At 34.3% G+C, this 16,537-nt stretch overlaps 1 protein-coding gene across 15 annotated transcripts in view; it reads right to left on the bottom strand.

Annotated features, from left to right (window-relative positions):
* Positions 1-16,537, bottom strand: part of LOC120526013 (myelin transcription factor 1-like protein) — a 614,625-nt gene that overhangs the window by 137,904 nt on the left and 460,184 nt on the right. For all 15 annotated transcript variants that reach the window (XM_039748823.1, XM_039748819.1, XM_039748831.1 and 12 more), the window contains one exon: positions 14,460-14,550. In XM_039748823.1, coding sequence (XP_039604757.1) covers positions 14,460-14,550 — 91 coding nt within the window. The remainder of the gene's footprint in view (positions 1-14,459; positions 14,551-16,537) is intronic.

The following is a 16,537-nucleotide window of genomic DNA, read 5'->3' on the forward strand; positions in this document are numbered from 1 at the left end:
AGCTACATCTATTAGTATATGAGCTTTTAGGATATAGCCTAGCCAACCATTGCCAATCACTGCCAAGTCCTAAATCAGCAGCAGACACTTGGGACTTTTCAGACCTGCCTCTAACTCCTCCTTTGGTACTCTATGTAGAAATGCTAATAACTCTCAATGTGCTTAGACCCTCTGCACCTCTCTAAACAAAAACAATTTGTCTTACAGTACATGCAAAAAGTAGAGTCTTTTTCAGCTCTTGCTGCTAGAGTCTGAATTAACTACTTAACTACTTAAGAAGTGAAAACTTGAGAGCTGGAATGAATAGCTCAGCATTTTCTTATGTTTAAAGAAACTATTTATACAAAAACATCCTACTATTAAAGTTTTACTCTCTTTCTCAAGGGTGGGGATTGATTTGACTTCAACTTATTTCTGTAAAATGTGACTTATTTGTATGGAATGTTATTTGCTTTAAATAAAATCAATAAAATGTAAAAAAAAATAGAAATATACTGAAATACTGATTTCTGCTGTTTGTTTAATCCTCAAAATTGTTTCATCCCAATGAAAACACCAAATATAATACACATAAAATAATCAGAACAATGGCTATTGAGACAAAAAATAAAGTTTCTTTCAAATATTTCTCCACTGAGAAATGCTTTGATTGCAAACAATTACTAAAGAAATTAAATACCACAGTCAATTCCTCATGTCCATTTTATATAGTATAATTTATACTAAACAATATTTTAAAGCTCAGTTGGGATGCATATAATTAAGTTTTACCATATGTAGGTAAAATAAACTAGAATTTAAATCATGTAGTCTTTAGGTGCTGTAATAAATAAACAATAAAACACATATTTTGTATAAATCTCAGTAAGTACAAGACAGACAACATAAACAATGTTCTAGAGAGATATAGTGTATTTGCATATAATGTGCTGTAAATATGGACAACAGAAGCAAGATGGGACAGGCTAGATAGAAAGAATGTATTCTTTTTTTAATCTGTGAGGCATCATTCATATATCGATTTTCTAATCCTGCTTAATTCTGAACAGAGTTGCATGGAAGCTGAAGCCTATCACAGCAAGCATAGGGTGAAAGGCAGAAACAACCTCAGGGCCATGGTGCCAGTTAACACACATACACACAGACATATCAGCAGCCAATTTAGCATCAAACAATCCACCTAACCTGCATGTCATTATAATGTGGGTGGAAACATAGCACCTGGAGGGAACCCACACAGACATGGGGGAACATGCAAGCTCCTTACAGGAAAGACTGGGAAAAGTAACTCTGGCATCCTTGTTTACAAGAGAGAAGCACTACCACTATGCCACCTGACACTCAGGTATCATACAGATAGATATAACTGCTAAGACAGGATACTATTTGTTCATGGAAGTATTTCTCTATAAATATTTACTAGATATAGATATTTACTGCATACAGTTTGTAAAGGAATTTGATGATGAAAACATATACAAATATGTTAAAACTTTCACATTCAAAATCTAATTTACTTTCATTTTTCATATTCTAATAAATGTACATGTGTATTTTCAGTATTTCAATGTGACCAGAGTACTATATATTCGATGGTTATGACATTTTGCATATACTGTAGCATTATTTATTACTAAAATAATGGAACTGTAAAGAGTGTAACAGGCCCATCATCTCACTCATTAAGCTAATACTATCATTTAAATCTCACACGTGCCTTGATTCTTTTTTACAGTTAGGTGGGTTTGGAAAAATTTGTAACAATGAAGATGAGTAGACTGTAAATTGTCACACAATAGTATACATTTATACATTACTGCATTGCAGCATTATGTATACAGTAAATATATCGTATTGCATTAAACTAAAAATAATTAATGAAGCAGAGACGTACAGATGTTACATAGCCCTATGGGCGGCTATGGCCGTTACCTGACCGGGAGACAAGGCATCTGCAAGGCCCTACCTCCCCCGGGACATTAGAGGGTAGCCCTTCTGGGCAGCTGTGGCACCATGGATTTCTGCACGGCACAATGGGAGTTAGAGTTTGGCACAACCCTGTTGGGTTCCGTGGGGGCTGCCAGGGGTACCTGCACAGCCCTACTGTGGGCTTTCAACACACCTGGGAGTGATTCCAGGTCTGATCAATGAGCCACCTGGAACACTCTCAGGACCAGCTTTAAAGGAGCAGCCTCACTCTAATTGGGGAGCTTGAGTTAGGTGGAAGATGACAACATCTTGCTCAAGGAGGAGTAGAGGCGAGAGAAAAAAAGGAAAGAAAAGTGTCGACTATGCTTTAAACTGTGCTGTACTTTGGGGAGTGAGGAAAACAGTGTCTGCTCTCTGTAAATAAAAGTGTGTTGGCCTCTGTGTCTGTCTATATTAGGTTAGGGCGGCTGTAAGTGCCCCGGTGTTCCATGATGGATGGAAAGAACTTTATTTGTGCCCAGGGTGAAATATTGCTATTTACAGAAGCTCTTTAAATAAATACAAACACTAGAATGAATATACAGCAAGAAAATTAAAAATAAAGGAAAGTTCTGACTTGTATGTCACAATCACAGTGAAGCATTATGCAATTACTGGTAAAAAGGAGACCCAGTAGTGTTTCTTGACAAACTTCTGCTGAATAATTCATTGGATGAAAGTCCTCCGTATTAGTGTGTTAGAGAGAGGATGTGCAACGATGTTCATGATGGCACTCAATTTTGTTTTAATTCTCTCCTTTGTTAGTACCAATGGGGGGTCCAGAGTGTGTCCCATAACTGATCCTGCCCTTTTAATTAGCTTGTTGGTGGGCCTCTCTTGAAGTGATGTTACCAGTCCAGCACACCACAGCACAAAAAATCAAGAGCCATTACAAAGTTCTAGAAGATGTGAAGGATTTCATTTCCCACATTAAAGGAATGCAGTCTCCCAAGTAAAAGGAGCCTGCTCTACCCATTCTTATATAGCTCCTTTGTGTTCTGAGACCAGTCCAACTTGTCATTAATGTGCATCCTCAAGTACTTGTAGGAGTGGACCTCCTCTACATCCACTCCTTGAATAGTGACTGGACATAGTGGCTGTTATTTCCAGCGAAAGTCAATAACCAGTTCCATGGTTTTGCTGATGTTAAGGTGTAGATAGTTCTCTTTGCACCAGGAAAAAAGTTCATCTAACTCCTATACTTAGTGTCATTCCTTTTATCAATACACCTACCCCCTAAGTGCAGAATAATCAGAGAATTCCTGCAAGTGACATGACCTGGCATTATATTTATAGTGGGAGGGGGTAAATGTGAAAACTTCACCCACAGCTGCTGCTACGAGCAGACAAGCATACAGGAATTGTATCCTTACCTCAAGGAAAAGTACCAAGAATCTTAAATACAGTATGCTTTTGTTGTCACAAGAACTGTTATGCCTCAGAAATGTGAAAGGCAGTTTTCTTGAACTGAAACATTTGCTGCTTTAAAATGGATTTATTCTTTAAGTTTTACATTTTTTGTTTTCACATTTGGTCCCTGGCTCCTTCATCTTCATTTTAGTATGTATGATGATATTGAAGAGATAACTTTGACTTCAAAAATACCAAGCCTATCCTTTAACAATGAGTGTGTAGTTGTGAGGTCACTGCGACAAAGAGTCATTTGTCAGGGAAGTAGTGCAGCCAGATTTTTGGACAGAAAAAGTGAGATTTTGGGAGCTTTGATGCACAGTAATTGAAATTGGGAAAGTCACCTCACTATGCAGAAATGGACATCGTATAGCCACATCCAGTAGGACAGTTCAAATTTGTTTTCTGTTCTGCCTTGTTTTACCATTAGTACTTAACTTTGGTCAACCGTTTCCTGTGTCTGTGTTTTTAAGTCCTTCTGAATCCTTTAGCTCATCATTCTCCAGGCTGGGTGATAACATTTACATGCTTCCATTAAAAAAGACATCAAAACGAAGATACTGTTTAGAGTAATAGTATTACTTTTAGGAAGGTGAAGCATTATTTAACTAGTGATAGATGCCAGTTTTTGGCTTTGTCAGAACTAGGCTGACAAGCGGAATTTCAGTAATGTTCTTGATTGTGTAACTATTGTGTAGGCATAGCACAGTATATTCAATAATCATCTGATAATCAATTGAGGCTAAAGATCAGTCATCCAAAAATGTGCTTATGCAAAGGGAAGAAACAGGATTCAGCAGAATTCCTTAATATTCTTGAAAAACTGAATCAAGCAAAGTTAATACAGAATAAATATATTTTCAGATCAAACTATGACTAACCATTTTGACAGAGCTCATGTGTATATATCTGAAGAAGATAATCTATTTAATGTGTTGATCTATTCAGTCAAATAACTACATTTAATTTAATACATAATTAATTCAAATTGGCTGAATAACATTTTTCCCAAAAACTACTATTCAGCATTCCAAATTTGAAATCATACTAATAGAAATAAACCCATTTGTCTTATTTTTTCAGACCTTGCAGTACTAACTCTCTTTATGTGAGCTTATCTATATAGTATGATTGTTAGAAGGTTATTTCCTAATGTTAAAATCTATTTTTTTCAAGTACCAAGTTCACTAGCACAAATATTACAATAAATTGAGCACAGTGTGTACTAATACACAAAAAAGAGATAATAGAATTTATTGTGAAATTAGTGCATAGCCAGTTACATGGGTCTTTTCATATAAAAATTTTTAAGAGACTATTTTTAGAATGAGAAATAAGTGGAGTGCATTTCTCTATGAAAATATTTTTTCTCCCTCAAACTGAATTACATATTTATATTATTAATTCAATCCAATATTTTATTAATTTTTTATTGAATTTATTAAAATGATGTAACAATCCATAAAAAATGGGTCAAACTTAAAAAAAAACTAAATTCAGTTAAACCCCTACCCAAGAGAAAGAGAGGAAGGCCAATAGCCAGAGTAAAACTTTAACAGAAGAAAAGAGGGAAATAAATTATCATCCCTAATATAAATGCTTATTCTAAAATGTTATTGATTAGATCCTACCAGGTTTTAAAGAAGTTTTGAACAGATCCTTTAAATTAGATTTTTTCAATTTTCAAATAGTATATAACATCATTTACCCACTGACTTAAAAGAGGAGAGCTAGGATTCTTCCAATTATTCCAAAAATGTTAATAATAAAGGCAATTATAATTTGTTTGTCTTCTCCACTTTAATCCTGTCTGGGAGTACACCAAACACAGCTATTAATGGATTAAGAGTGATTGTGATACCAAGGCTCTCTGATAGCCATTTAAAGATTTGGGTCCAAAATGATGTTAATTTGGTACACACCCAAAACATGTGGCCCAGTGAGGCTGGAGCTCAAATGCAACGTTTACAGGTTGAATCTTGCCCTGGAAACATTTTGGACAATTCTAAACAACACAGATGTGCTCCATAAAAGATTAATAATTGTATGCTTTGCACATATGGAGCTAGAGTGAATTCTGTGCATGGCTGTCTTGCACTCCTTTTCTGAAATGTTCAGCAAGAGATCCTTTTCCCACTGAAAGGAAGTGACTTTAAAATGTTTTTATATATTATAAGACTGATCAATATTTCTTATGGAATAGGTGGGGGTGAAATAAATTGGGCAGATTTTGTTTAGCAAAGTTTCTAATCCAAAATTTGAAGCATGAACAAATGTCATTACTACCCAAGATGCCTTTCACTTTCTCAGATACTGCACTAAAATCTTTGCATTTCAAACACCATCAATTTCCAAGAGAGCAAAACCCAGTCACATAAGTAGGCATTCACTAAAAATTATTCTGTATATTAAAAGTGTTAAAAAAAGAATGTAGCACTTGTTCCTGAATCCTAAAAAGTGAGGCTTACAAAGCACTGGAGATCTATTCACAAAACACCAGGCACTATAACAAAAGCCCAGTCACCAGGGCAAAACTTCTATCAGTTGAAAGGAATATAGTATATACACCCTGTACATTATAATTATGAGAGCTGGAACTACAAAAAATTGAACACTGAAAGAGAAATCCTTGGAATTCTGTGCAGTTTCACTTTATTTATTCAACGATTGGAATTTCTGGCATTTTAATTTCACAACTAGGTAACCGGAAGAAGGCCAAAACTGACTATGCACCAGAAGTACAGCATCCAATGAAATAGCCCCTTTGTTTTTCATAAAGATGTCTGAATTCAAGGAACAATTACAAATAGTTGGTACATGGCCTCAGTTTATAGTATAACCAGTTTTCTGAAAGAGCCTAAAACCATGATATGTAGAAAAACTATATATGCTTTTAGCCACCTTATGACATATTATGAATTCCAGCTCAGAACTCCAACTTTATTTAGTGCTAGGAGTTTGACTTAATGCACATGAATTTAAGCCCATAACTCATAAATAACTTTTGGGATGCTCAAGGGGTGGCTACTAAAGACAGTGTCACAACATATTGAAGGACATGACTGTTGTTAATGTTCCCAGCTGTTATAGGTGTTTTGCTCTTTTGTAGTTATACTCTTTAGTTTGCCTGTTTGTTGTCTATTGTAAGTTTGCCAGTGAAGGTTGAAATTTCAGTAAAACAACAAGTGTGTTTGTTTTGTCTATCAGTACATATACTGATACTGGAAATGGTAATTCATCCCATGCTATGTGTGTATGTCTTCACCCTTCAGTGGATTGGTGCCCCGTCCAGGGACTGTTCCTGCCTGAACCCATTGCTTTTTGGGAAATGTTCCAACTGCCCTCTGCACTGAATAAGCAGGTTTTGAAGATGGATGGATCAACAAATATTATAATCTGTTCTTCCCAAAGCAACTCTCTCTTGAACATCCCACATGCTTAAAACAGATAGAAAAATACTCTGTACAATTCCAATTACAGATTTGTTTACTGTTTCTGATTTATCTTGAGAGAGGTTACTTCAACTTGTATATTTTGTTTTCAGTATTTATCTCTTTTAAATTAAAAAAAAAACAACATTTTACATAATTTAAGTATTGTTAATAGCATTTGGATACTTTTTCGAAATTATGATGTTTTATATGAGTGAATGTTAGACATACATTTATGCTACAAACAATTTACCACATTTATCAAGGGATGTGATGTACAGTAAATATCTACCAGTGCAGCTGTGACTCTAAAAAATTTAATTATTCATATGGTTAATCTGCCCTACAGCCTAAATGTCAAACTCTGTGGAGATAATTAAGAGTACATTGCACATAGCATTTTAACAAAAAATTAAAAAACAAGTAACTTGAAAATTCGAAAATGAATAATGTACAATTTACATATAAATCCATCCATTCATTAATTATCTAAATATTGGTGTTCTGAGACGTAAATACTAAGCCTAAGATTTCACTGACTTAAACATCAATATATGTCTTGACTTGCAGACTTGCTAAGAAAATTATGTTTTTTTCTTTCTATCATAAGCCGGTTTAGGATTATACTAACTGCAAGTCAAAATTATAAGACAGAATTAAATCTTATATATTTACATGGCCAAAAAGGCAGAATAAGCTTACTGCAAAAGGTTGCCAACAGAATTTGAGAAACTTTTATTTCCTCTTTTCTAGGTGAATAGTAAGCACTGTTGAGAAAAAAAATCGTTAAGACATACTGTACTAAATAACAAAATATTTTATTATAGTTGTTATTGTTTGTGGCCCAACGGAAATCATGTTGTGACAATCATGAAATGTCAGAATTATTAACAATAAGTATGTCAATGGACTATTGGGGGAAATTAGATATAATTAGAAAAGGCTTCACCTCTGTTTATAATGCCTTGGCAAAAAATATATTAGCAATAATATGTAATTTGTCTGTTGCTGACATATGCATGACTCTGCATTATATAATTATTGTACTGGTTTTTTTTTCATTCTATTCTTGTATGTATGAAAAAGTCACTTACACATATTCCTGTCAATTTTTACAATTTTATGAATTAGTGTTTTATAATTTTAAGAACATTGGGATGGTTTGCACCGTTAAAGTTGTAAAACTGTGATTAACTTCGTACTTTAAAATGCTGATTAATTTTACTGTTCTTGGGAAGTATTTATGGCTCCTACTCTTTGGAACTCGCTCCCAACAAGTACATTTTTTGTGAAGTTTCATCTTGATACTTAAGTTTAGACCAAACAGACTTTTCAAATGCTATCCCTTCATCTTTTAATTTTCATGGCTCCTAGGACTTAATGACATTACACTGTCACTAATCTACTGTATAATGCTAACATGATCTGCTAGCCATGAAAGCTTACCAGTTTTTTTATCAAGTCTTCCACTTGTACTGTATTATTTTAGTTTTTCGTTATCAGTACTGTATATCCCAAATTCTTATTGTTAGTATATCTGAATATCTCCTTTTGCGACTGTTACTTTAACTATTGCTGTAACAATTACAATGCACTCTTCTATGTCTTAATGCAGTAGTTGTAAATGTATACAGATCATTTCACACTTTTCATAAAACCTGTATTGATAGTTTCTTATTAGTTCTGATTTTCTTCCACAGTCAAATGACATATAATATTATAGTTTAAATTAAAGGAAAAATTTGTAGTACAAGGTAGAGACAGCACAGAAGGACAGTGAATACTGCTACTGCTTCACTGCTCCAGAGGTCTTAGTTCAAATATTTACCTGGTCAGTACCTGTGTGGCGTCTGCACACTTGGACAGAGGCAGTGGTGCTGTAAGAATTATGTTTTTGGACTTCTCTAGCGCCTTCAACACCATCCAACCTCTGCTCCATAGAGACAAGCTTACCGAGATGGGAGTAGCCTCACACCTGGTGGCATGGATTGTGGACTATCTTATAGACAGACCTCAATATGTGCGTCTTGGGAACTGCAGGTGTGACATTGTGTTCAGCAATACAGGGGCGCCGCAGGGGACTGTACTTTCTCCGGTCCTGTTCAATCTATATACATCAGACTTCCAATATGACTCGGAGTCCTGCCACGTGCAAAAGTTCGCTGATGACACTGCTATTGTGGGCTGTATCAGGAGTGGGCAGGAGGAGGAGTACAGGAAGCTAATCAAAGACTTTGTTAAATGGTGCGACTCAAACCACTTACATCTTAACACCAGCAAAACCAAGGAGCTGGTGGTGGATTTTAGGAGGCCCAGGCCCCTCATGGACCCTGTGATCATCAGAGGTGACTGTGTGCAGAGGGTGCAGACCTATAAATATCTGGGAGTGCAGCTGGATGACAAATTGGACTGGACTGCCAATACTGATGCTCTATGTAAGAAAGGTCAGAGCAGACTATACTTTCTGAGAAGGTTGGCCTCCTTCAACATCTGCAGTAAGATGCTGCAGATGTTCTACCAGACGGTTGTGGCGAGTGCCCTCTTCTACGCGGTGGTGTGCTGGGGTGGCAGCATAAAGATGAAAGACGCCTCACGCCTGGACAAACTTGTTAAGAAGGCAGGCTCTATTGTAGGAGTAAAGTTGGACAGTTTAACATCTGTGGCAGAGCGATGGGCATTAAGCAAACTCCTGTCAATCATGAAGAATCCACTGCATCCACTGAACAGTGTCATCTCCAGGCAGAGGAGTAGCTTCAGTGACAGACTTTTGTCACTGTCCTGCTCCACTGACAGACTTAGGAGATCGTTCCTCCCCCACACTATGCGACTCTTCAATTCCACCCGGGGGAGTAAATGCTAACATTACTCAGTTATTGTCTGCTTTTTTTATTTAAATTTTTTTCATTTTTATTACTATTTAATTTAATATTGTTTCTTTGTATCAGTATACTGCTGCTGTGATTTTCCCCTTGGGATTAATAAAGTATCTATCTATCTATCTATCTATCTATCTATCTATCTATCTATCTATCTATCTATCTATCTATCTAGGTTTCTCTAGTTACTCTGCTTCTCTCCCGTATTATTTAATTATAAATGCTAGGCTGATTAACTATATTTTGGCCTGGCGAGAGTGAATGTGTTTTGTAATTGAATGATTCCTAAAAACCCAATCCATGTTTCTGTCCTGTATTACACCAAGAAAGGCTACTTGTGAATTTTGATTTGAAAGTATAACTGGAAAATGAATATAAGAAAAGTTTTGTACATATTTAATGAATGTATTACAGTTAACTGGTGTACCATGCATAGCTTTGTTTTACTTAGGAACTACTGTACAAATGCAGTTTTAACATACTATAAAAGACACATGCTCACTAAAAGAGATGATAACCTATTGGAAGTATCAGTGAAACCTTTGAATAAAAATGCAAACAATACTGAGATATAGCAGATAGCATGGTTGCCTTTCAAAGTTTGGATCCTACATTGATTTGTGGCTGTGATATTCACATACCTAATTTTGTTTGCCTGAATTTCACCTGTGCTCCCCCATATAACCCAAAGACATTAAGTTACAAAGATTGGTGTATAAAAACCGTCCCAGAGTAAGACTGTTAGTGAGTCTGTGAGAGTAACAATCTTCTATTGACAATGTTTGTTAAGACAGTGGATGGTAGAAAGGATTTTTAATATTTTGTTGTAAAAATATAATTCAAATATACTCAATTTAACTTTTTGTCTTTTTCATTTAGCTTTTCTTTTATTTATTTATTTTTGCATATTTCTTTATTATTTGTTTTTCTTTCATTAAGAGCTACAGTAATTCCAGCATATTACTTTTTTCTTACAATTTAGTGCTCATTATTACCACAATATGTAGGAATATTTCGGACAAAATAAAATAAATAAATAAACAACTGCACAAATAAATAAAAGACTACAATTAAACTATTTTGAAAACCTCAAAGAACTGGTGTAACAGACTAGGATACAGGCCAGTTCAGGTGCCAAAGTTACCTGCCCTGGACGCCTATCCTTTACTACTGATTAGAGATGTAAAGTTATTTGAAAAAGTAACTGTGACTATGCACCTGACTTTAGATTAAAAAAAGGTCAGATATTCAGTTCAATATATTAGTTGGCGCCGCTTTGGGTTTTCTGTGTCAAAGTGTCTAAACCGATAAAGGTGCAGCTCACCATATCCCACACTGTCTCATATGCCTTGTGATCATCATCTCTGATACATCATACTGTATAGATCTGCAATCTGTCATACTTTTAAACTGTATAAAAGAAAGTGTTCTATTGACTCAGCTGGAATGTGAAAGGATGGGCGCCCAAGGCAGGTAAGTTTGACATCTGAACTGACGTGTCGCCTTGTCTATTGCACCAGTTCTTCAATGTTTTCAAAAATAGTTTAATTGATATTGTATTCTAAAAGGGCCTCCAACATTGTAATTTCTACTGATAAATCTTCAATTTTATCTTTGAAATAATGTGATAACTTTGGCAGAATCCATTTCATTGGCAGTAGTAAGCATTTTTCAAATTAATTCTTGTGCTCTCTCATTTACTACCATCTCACGTACTGGCATATTTAACTAGACATGAGCAATCTGCAGAAGACGATTCACCAATCAAAACACAGTATGTGCTAGAGCCCACACTCTCAACCTTGACGAGTGAAAGTGATAGTTTTATTTCAAGCCATATTTCATGATGCATTTGGAGGAATATTACGGACAAAATTAAGTAAATAAATAAGCAACAAAACACATATTTCATGACACATTTCCTTATTTATGCTCACATTTCATAACACATTTACTTTTGCTCATATTTCACAGAACTTTTATTTATTTAATTTTATTAAAAATATTCCTCCATACCATAACACGTGTAACTATTTTACTAATAGTGGAAATGGTGCATCTTGTCTTTTCTCTTTTTCAAGGTTTTCATAGACTGGATATCAATGCACAGCTGAGGTTTGGACTGTATACAGTATATTTTGGGAACCTAAACCTAAGTGTGGCCTCTCTGTTGTTTTAAAGATGATGTTACCCTCTAATCATATCCCCAGAACAATGGTTTGTTTTCTTTAGTTAAGTGTTGTACAGCTATTCCAACTGGAAAAGTTTAAGTACCTGGAGAACTTGCTCCTAAGAGGTGTAGAAGTTGTTACTAATGAGTCAGTGCAGTGGCAGCAGTTTTGCTGACTTGTACCGGATCATGGAAATGCTTGAGAGAAGCGTTTGATTCACTTGTCATTTTATATTTCCAGCCTCAGCCATGGTCAAAAAACTTGACCCTTAAAGGTCATGTGTATTCAAGACAATAAAAGACCCTGGGTTTCGTTGTGGGGTATACACAGGTCTGAGGGAGATAATAAGCATTAACAAGTATAAGAAGAATAACACACACAAAATGTATTACTTAGGGAAATTTTTCTGTCATTGTCATACTTAACTAAAACAAAATATACACTAATACAAAATTTGAATCTAAGGGAATCTGTCCATTCATTTTCTTAAGCACTACACTTTTTCCTTCCTTACACTTCTGTAATTTAGAGAGTATATCCATCAGCACTAGATATCTATTTTACACATATAAAATTAAATTACTGTCTACCCATTAGATTGTTACATAAAAACCATTGCACCTATTTCTACAAAACTTTTAAGTTTTTTCCCAGTATAGTCTAACTTAAAATATAAGCCAATAAAACTTAGATTTTCTACATATAAATAAAAAAACTGACAAACTTCAACAAACGTTGCAGTTATGAGCTGAAATAATACTAAATTAATTGCACTACATATGCTAAAAATGACATGTATGTCTGCTGTTATGATGAAGTCAAAAATATCAAATATTCTTTTTATCTATTTTGCACGGTAGCGCAGTGGTAGTGCTGCTGCCTCGCAGTTAGGAGTCCCGGGTTCGCTTCCTGGATCCTCCCTGCGTGGAGTTTGCATGTTCTCACCGTGTCTGCGTGGGTTTCCTCCAGGTGCTCCGGTTTCCTCCCACAGTCCAAAGACATGCAGGTTAGGTGGATTGGCGATTCTAAATTGGCCCTAGTGTGTGCTTGGTGTATGGGTGGGTTGGCACCCTGCCCGGGATTGGTTCCTGCCTTGTGCCCTGTGTTGGCTGAGATTGGCTCCAGCAGACCCCCATGACCTTGTGTTCGGATTCAGCAGGTTGGAAAATGGATGGATGGATCTATTTTGCGCATGTAATGTAGATTTTATGACTCTTGTGGGCAAACCCAGTTAGGACAGCTAGTATAAATAATGGGTATCTGTAAATTAATAGGTAAGCAAAATGCATTAATATGTAGGTAAATATTTAAATAAATAATCAGGTATATGTACCACATATAAGTAAAAATACTAAATCATAAGATGAATACACAATAAGTTAATACAAAAAAGATGACATTTCTTTTAAAAAAAACTGTCATTGAATATATTATAATAATAAAATAAACATATAGTCGCAAGGAAACATAGAAGAATATACAGTACGTGAAGCATATAAACGGTCATTCACACTCTCAGTCAAAAAGGTCAATTTGCTTTTGTCTTTTCCATTACGAGAGGATTTTAACTTAACATTTTAATTTTCATGTAATTTTCAATATTTAGAGCATTAGCACAGTCTCACTGCATCTATTTTGTTACAGTTCATGTTTTATTTTCAGCTACTTAACATAAATATATGCAGGGCTGGCATTTTGTTCAAGAAGGCATTTTAGAAGAATATAAAATTTTGGTGTATGGGAGGTCAGAAGCTGTTTTAATTACCAAAAGGCCAAGTAATTACAGGAAAAAGGATAAAAAGAATTGATGATGACTATAAAAGTATTATTAACTTTTTTGATTATATAATTTTGAATCCTTTTTATGTACAGTACTGGGGTTGAGGGAAGCTAACAAAGAGAAATCTGTCACCAGTAGTGGAACTGGAAAAACGATTTTCTGGTGCATATGTCAGCTTCCAGAGATGTGCTTGGTTTTAACACAACAGACTAACAGCTTATTTAAAACTAGTATGTCTGACTGAGGCTGTTATAATGTAGTAGACCTTCAGACACATTTTGGTTACACATACTATAGATAGTATAATATTACTAAATGTTTGACTAATAATAGAAATGTTTAATACTCTACTTTGATTCGCATGGTATGATATCACTGAGCAAATTAATTTTAAAAGTTTTTGTATCATGCTCCAAACCAATCCATTATCTAGTACACTGCTTCATTCAAAAGTTGGAGCATGTGTTAAGACAATTTGCATGTTGGCACAGCAAAAAAAAAAAAAAAAGTATATGTAGAAAGCTCCTGTAATTTCAGTTTGTGTTCCCTTAAACAATCATCTTTAAAAATAATACTACAAGCTAAAGACTAATTACAGGATGACATCGGGAATAACTCAGGAAATGTGGACCCAGATTGTTCTATGCTGCAACATTTTTGGTAGAGTAAAATGAATTAAACACATGACGGAAATGCATATAGCCATATCTGTTAAATTTACACAGCCAAAAAAGCATGCAATATCCTTTCCAATCTGATTACTTAATGTGTGCTCCTTTATAAACTGTGTCAGATAATGATGCTAATACTGTCTATCACTCACCTTCGGTGGGAGTTCCTGTTGCTATTTACATGGCCTCGTCCTGTGCAGCCTGGTGTAGGACACTTAAGAACATTTTCATGCATGGCAAGAACTTGACAAGAAAGAGTGAAAGATAAAAAGTACAGAATAATGGAAGGTCAGGAGTCCCAGAGCATAATAATTTAAACATATTAGTAAAACTATTGCTTTTATTGCATAAGGGAAAGGGTCATGCAGGACTGAAACCTAAATTTAGTTATTCCTAAATGGTTAAAATAAATTATGATTAAAGTTATCTATCAACAACTGTCAACAATCTGAGTGATCATACTGTATACAGCCACTCTGATATTGTATATTCAAGACATCAACATGACACTATTAAAATATGAAGATGGTCTGGTTTTGAACAATAACAAAGGCATTAGGCACAATTAGACATTTGGCAATAATAATTATAACATGTGAAAAATGTGCATTGTAGCAAAACTAAAATTAACAATTATGAATTAATTTAAACAACACATTTATGACAACATGCAGAAAATGTGCTTTATAGAACCACTAAATTTAAAAAAAAATGAACTAATTTAAAATACATTTAAAACTGCAAGAAGAAGGGCATTTTTTTAATTGTAAAGATCAATTTAATTCTGAGGTATGTCAGTTGGAAAGACAGCTCATTTCACTTCAATTGAATCATGCTGTGCTATATACTTATGCCCACTGAATTAGGAATGTCGTGCCATTTTTCAAATTAGTGAAAGTTCATTACCCTTTCAGCTGATATGCTGAAAAACTTAAAATACACCAGGACACTCTGTTGATCTTTTGGAATTTGCCTATTTCCTTACTGAATCCTGTTGCTGTACTTTGGATTTCTTTCAAATTCTTAACTGTTTTAATATGAAGACATTTAGTCTTGCTTCTACATATTTTAATATTGCCATGCTCTTTATTTAATACTGCATCTATTATTCCTTCAGGTGAACAAGATATGCCAAACTGCTGAAAGTGGCTATGCCATAATTTCATTATGAATAGCAAATCTATATTGTTATGAGTAACAGCAAAGACATACTTAATACTCTACCGCATCTGAAGTCTGCCAGTGACTTAAATAATTTACTGTAGATGACTATGTTTAGTATTGGAGCTTCAAAAATGTATACAGTAAATATTTTGGTAGACTACTGTATGTGATGACATGCTGTATGTTACAAATGCAAATAATTAATCTAAATGCATAAATACACTGAAAGAAAATGTACACTGTTTCTGTGACTGAAAACTAAAAGTTTCTAAATACATATAATTACAATAAGCAGGATCTATAAAATAATTATTCATTTAAAATACAAGATACATAATAAAAATAAGGGAAGTGAAAAAATGAAAAATTCTCTAAAACAAAAATGCTTATTCCAATTAGATATTTTCTTTATATAAAGCTGGAAAATTTTCATTCATTTTATATTTTATACAGAGTTTGTAAGATAGGCAATTACCTTGAATTCACTGTTAAATTACACACACACACACACATATATATATATATATATACACACACACACACACATATATATATATATATATATATATATATACACACACACACACACACATATATTTGTATACCGTATATGTATGAGCATTAATTAATATGGCAATATTTCTCAGCATTTACAACAAAGGATATTTTACCATAATTAAATTTATCCAGAGTTACTGTACTACAAGTGAACTATATTAAAAGAAATTTGAAAAAAAAAAAAACAGAAAGAAAGGTGAAGCATCTTTATACTTCCTGAAAAGAGTCCCAAACTATAACTGCACCATGCATAAAAAATCTTACAGAAGGTGGACTCACAAATCGAGAATATGTTAACATAAACAAAAGGTTTTCTTTTCTACTGTATATACCTTCTATTAAAATACTTCCCTTATCAAAATAAAAACAAAGAAAAAAGAAGCATCTTAGTATGTTGCAAACAAAAAACAAATACCCACCTTACCTACAGCTTTAATAATCATAAAATTGTCTAATTAGCAATTACTGATAATCTTCCTGTATTGTAATTTTTCCAGATTTGCTGGTT

The sequence above is a fragment of the Polypterus senegalus genome, chromosome 3, assembly GCF_016835505.1.
Source record: "Polypterus senegalus isolate Bchr_013 chromosome 3, ASM1683550v1, whole genome shotgun sequence".
Classification (NCBI taxonomy): domain Eukaryota; kingdom Metazoa; phylum Chordata; class Cladistia; order Polypteriformes; family Polypteridae; genus Polypterus; species Polypterus senegalus.